The 5,170-nt window shown below is 37.6% G+C and overlaps 1 protein-coding gene across 1 annotated transcript in view; it reads left to right on the top strand.

Moving 5' to 3' along the window:
* Nucleotides 1–721, top strand: part of CRIPT (cysteine-rich PDZ-binding protein) — a gene marked incomplete at its 5' end in the record, with an annotated part of 4,232 nt that extends 3,511 nt beyond the window's left edge. Inside the window, one exon of the mRNA XM_008946814.1 lies at nt 657–721. Within this exon, the coding sequence (XP_008945062.1) occupies nt 657–721 (65 nt within the window). The remainder of the gene's footprint in view (nt 1–656) is intronic.
* Between the last annotated feature and the right edge of the window lie 4,449 nt (nt 722–5,170).

Here is a 5,170-nt window from a genome sequence, read left to right as displayed (position 1 = left end):
CCCGTCTGAACTTGTGTGCTTTTCACTACTCTGATTTTCTGACTTGCCATTCTTTGGGTTTAGGTCAAACTCCTCTGGCACATCAGTGATCATCTTCCAACTCTCAAGTATTCCTGATATCTGTTGTTTCTCACTTCTACTACTCTATAAATAACATAATTCTATGAAACTGTATTTTTCTCAGTTGGCTGAAGCTCCCTGCCTGTTAATCTTCCCTTTAGCAGTCAGTTTGTTGGTGTTTATATTTTCTTAGTCTAGCCACTTTCTGTCCATCCTTGGTTTGGCTGCAGGACTTAGAAAGCTTAACAATATACCATCTTAACCTGTTTGCCAGATGGGAGCCTCTCCTGTCTCTCTTCCAGTACTCCAGTGAATTATAGAGCCTTCAGGCAGTGTTGTGAATCATAATGCTCTCAAAATAGAGCATATTTTTCTTTTAAGTGGCAGTATTATGCATGCTGCAAATAATAACTTATAGTAAGACTGATATTATCTTGAATTTGCAATATCTGGTGGAAATGTACAGACAGATTGTCCATGTGAGCTCATTTAAAGAATTTTCAAAAGTGAACTTTACAAAAACATAGCAACTATGTTTTTGAAGAACAACTTTAATGATTCTATAATAATTCTGCACATTTTTTGTGTGCTTATAGGCATCTGCTCAATGTGTGGCAAGAAGGTCTTGGATACGAAGAACTACAAGCAAACTTCTGTCTAATAGTATTGGCTAATCCTTTATGAACTCCTGTGTCTTTGTACAGTAACTCACCTCTCAAATAATTTGTGAATATTACTTCCTGGAAGATGATACATTTACTTGGAATGAGATATGAAGGGTAAAGACAGCTTGATTATTTGCCTAGAAATGTGCATAATACTCTTATTTGTTGGTTTAGCACTGATGTTTACTGATATTTCATGGTAATGGTTTACAGCAACAGTTAAAAGTGAGTGAGAAGATCATAGTGGGTAGGTTGAAACTGTAAACTGTTACCTTCATAACAAATCTTTGAGATTAACATTTATTGTTTTGCCCTATCTTGAGTCTTCTGCTTGTCTAATAGTAATTTATAGAGATATAAAAGATGAGCATGTATCACCTCATTAAAGTAGTTTATTGATATAGTTCTATGCTTATGGGTATTTATAATTACTATCCCTGCAAACTATTGTGTTCTCTCCTTGAAGTATCAATTTTAATGTGGTTGTCCTGTTGATTTTTTTTTTTAGGTTGAAACTGTAAACTGTTACCTTCATAACAAATCTTTGAGATTAATGTTTATTGTTTTGCCCTATCTTGAGTCTTCTGCTTGTCTAATAGTAATTTATAGAGGTATAAAAGATGAGCATGTATCACCTCATTAAAGTAGTTTATTGATATAGTTCTATGCTTATGGGTATTTATAATTACTATCCCTGCATTGTGTTCTCTCCTTGAAGTATCGATTTTAATGTGGTTGTCCTGTTGGTTTTTTTTTTCTCCCTACAGTAGGGTTCATTAAATCACAAATTTTGGAACTACTGGAATCTAGTGTGTTACTCTGCCAGTTTTCACTTATTTCCCCTACTAGCCTCTAAGGAGGCTTTACATATGGTGGCCCAAGGCAGTAAAATAATGAGCATCAATTTCTAATGCCAGGTCTCAGTCTCATCATTTCCTAAGTTAGTCTGGCCTTTCAGTGCTTGGTTTGAAACTGGCTCTTGAATTCTATCTTCTAATTGCTCATATACCTGTCAAATTTGAAAAATCAAAACAGTCTGCCTTCTCCAGCTTTGGTCTGATGTAAGACTCGAAGTAAGCCTGTCTGAACTGAGAAGTCTGAGTGTGGCTTTGCATTTCTTTTGTCCTTTGGTAAGGTTCTGATAAAGCATAAGAAAGCAATTTCTGTTATGGAGAGTAATAAGTGTTCACTGTGGATGCATTTGCAGGGAAATAATGGTATTCCTCATTTATAGTGTTTGAAGTGTTTACTGCTCCCAGGTATCTCCTCTTGGCAATCTCTTAGGCTTTTGGGACTTTCTTTCAACTGTAACAGAAAAACTATCAATGGGAATTTCCCTATGAATAGCTACTCTAAGTTTCCTTTTGTTCTGGTATCTATTACTGAGACAACTGCATGACTCATGGAGATTGAAAAATCGCTGTTCTTTCTAGGTGTTAGTGGAAGAAAATAAAGACTATTAGGGAGGTAGTTACTCTCTTTGCTCTTAGCTCCTGCTCTGCTGTATTTGAGCTGGAAGTAGCTCTCTGAAGGGAGTTGCCTCGTGTTTCCCATCAGCCTTAATTATGTTTTATTGAGTATTTGTCACCCAAAGGTTCTTGTTCCGGAATGTGTTGGTATCTTTCAGTTGTTAAAGTGGTAATTCTTTTCAGCATTCTGTATTTACTAGGAAGCTTTCGTTGGGATAGTGGAATAAGTTGGGTCTTCCAGAAGAAGAGGAGTTGGTATCTTTCAGTTGTTAAAGTGGTAATTCTTTTCAGCATTCTGTGTTTACTAGGAAGCTTAAGTTGGGTCTTCCAGAAGAAGAGGAATGCTGCTGCTTTTCGTTTTAAAAGCTTCACATCCCTTAACAGCTGAATGGGAGCACCATGAGGTGGCTAGCTGGTGAGAGCTGTCAGCCTGCAAAGTTCTTTACATCTGGTGCTGGCCACTCATTTCCAAACACATAAAAAAAATTCTAATATTAGTGTACATCTATGGCACATTCTTTTTATGGATGAAAGAAAATGTCTATATTTGGCTTCTGGTTTTGCACTAAGTGCTTGTCAGCAAAGTGTGTGGCAATTTCAGGGGACAGATTTTCTGATATTTTCTGAATTCTTCACCCTTTTTGAGTGTGTTCTAGAGGACTGATTGATTTTTATGTTATTCTGTGAATAAAACTTCTTTTCTTGTCTTCTTAAAACTTGCCAGTATGTCTGTTTCAGAAGCATGACTGTAATTCTTGCATACATGGTATGAATCAAATGTTTATTTCACTCTAAATATTGGCACTGAATGAACTCTTACCTCATTTTGTAACTGACTTAAAAACAACAGAGATTTAAATAATATGGTCCTTTGTTCAAAATTATTTTGTGGCTAGAGCTTTTATGCACCTGTATCCTATTACTGGGCAGCTGCTTTCACATGTTAGAATGTATTTTTGTTGGAGGACAGGTTTTTTGGTTTTGTTTTTAATAGTGGATACAAACAGTGTTCTGTTGTTCCAGGGGTTTCTACATGTTTGGGTTCTTCCATCTGTAGCTCTCAAACCTTCTTAGCGTTGTGAGACATTCAGTTCTCAAGATCTGGAAGATTTGCTGCTGTAACAGTCAACTTTCAGAAAAGCCAATTTTGCAAGGTTGTTTTGGAAACCCATTGCTTTAAATTTAGATCACAGGCCCTCTCCTGCATCCTTGAGCTGCACTGCAGTTCAAGGCAATCTTGGCAAAGAAGCACTTCAAGTTAGCTTTTAAACTTACGTACACCTTCAGTATAATTACATTGTCTTACAAAAGCATTTTTTGTTGATATTAAAAATGTTTTGTTAGCATGAGGTGTTTCCTGAGACGTTGTGAAAGAAGAAAATCTGTCATGGAAAGTTGCCATTGTTGTTTAATGTACTGAGAAGAACATATTAATGTTCCCAGATGATCCAACTGTCCTCTAAATCACGTTACATAAGAGATTTGTGATGCCAAATATAGTAGGATTAGAATTTTCCTCAATACTGCTGAATTCCTGTACTGTCCTTGCTGTTTCTACATGTTCACTGGCCAGAGCTGTTACTGAGCAAAGTATAAGCAACATTTTGATGTGATTATTGAGAGAAAAGAACAGATTAGCTATAAAAATGTTACTGTGCCCGTGGCAACCAGTCAGATGAAAATTGAACAGGAACTGTTGGAGGGTCCTTATTGTGTCAGGGTGTTCTCACCTTCTTCATCATGTTGTTTGTTTTGGTTTGTTTTTTATACCCTGTTCCTGCTGCTGCAGAAGCTGGAGAAAGGCCCATCCAGGATAGTCACTTGACAATACTGTTCCAAGGTATTCAGACTGTGTTAATTGTTTACTTGTAGAAACACGGTGGGTTTTTTCCCCTCTTAGGTTTATTCTGTTCCTTCATTGTCAGAAGGACAGCAAGAAAGACTGATTGGTATACACAGATGCCAGTGACCACTCTGCACTCAGTTTTTCTTGAGAATGGCCCAGACTTGCCCCAAAATATATTATTTATCAAAATAAGGCATGTACAGGTTTCAGATGGTAAGTCTGCACTTAGGTACTTCTTCTGGTATCACTCCTATCATCTCTCTTCAGTGCCTCAGACTGCAGAAATAAATATTTGACCTCTGTACTAACTGAGCATAAATATATTATTTATCAAAATAAGGCATGTACAGGTTTCAGATGGTAAGTCTGCACTTAGGTACTTGTTCTGGTATCACTCCTATCTCTCTTCAGTGCCTCAGATTGCAGAAATAAATATTTGACTTCTGTACTCACTGAGCATTACTCTGCTCAGAGGCATTTAGGCTGGGACCCTCTGCCAATCTCACCTTCCTAAATCCGGAGTGAGAGCAACTAGTGCCTTTGCATTATCACTGAACTAAAGAGGTAAGTGCAAAAATTAACAATACAAACAACAGATTGACTTGAGCAGCTCCCTGAAGTACTGCAATGAACCACATTGCTATACTTCCCTAATGCAAAGCTGTATGTTTCCCAGGTGCAGAAAAAATCCCAAGCATAAAAGATTAATTTTTCACTGAAAGACAGCAAGCCAAGAGCAGAGCTGTGGCTCTTCACATCTGGTCAGGCAAAACTTAGTTTGTGATGGGGCCTCTATGCAGAGAAAGAGTTTGTGGCTAATAAAGGCTTTGAAAACCCACTCAAACAAAGCATTGCTTTCTCTGGAGTGAAACTGTGCTTCCTGTCTCCTGCAAGTATATGTGGTCTGAAGATAGGTCCCTTTTTGTCATTTGCTTTGAATGTTGGAGGATCCAAGAGTGGTTTTGAGGAGGTTGCTGCCCAGTTACCATCTTACTGGTTGCTCAGTGAGCACTAGTCCTGCATGGAATGATACAGGTATCTCTTTTGCTTGCAGTATCTTAGCAGATCACTGGTATAGGAAAAAAAAAATGTGGCAGAGTGCCAAACAGAATATTAGTGATGGGGAAAAC

Source organism: Merops nubicus, unplaced genomic scaffold, assembly GCF_000691845.1.
Source record: "Merops nubicus isolate BGI_N331 unplaced genomic scaffold, ASM69184v1 scaffold6269, whole genome shotgun sequence".
Taxonomy (NCBI): Eukaryota; Metazoa; Chordata; class Aves; order Coraciiformes; family Meropidae; genus Merops; species Merops nubicus.
Note: the sequence above shows the minus strand (reverse complement) of the source record. Positions and strands in the feature narration are given on the sequence as shown.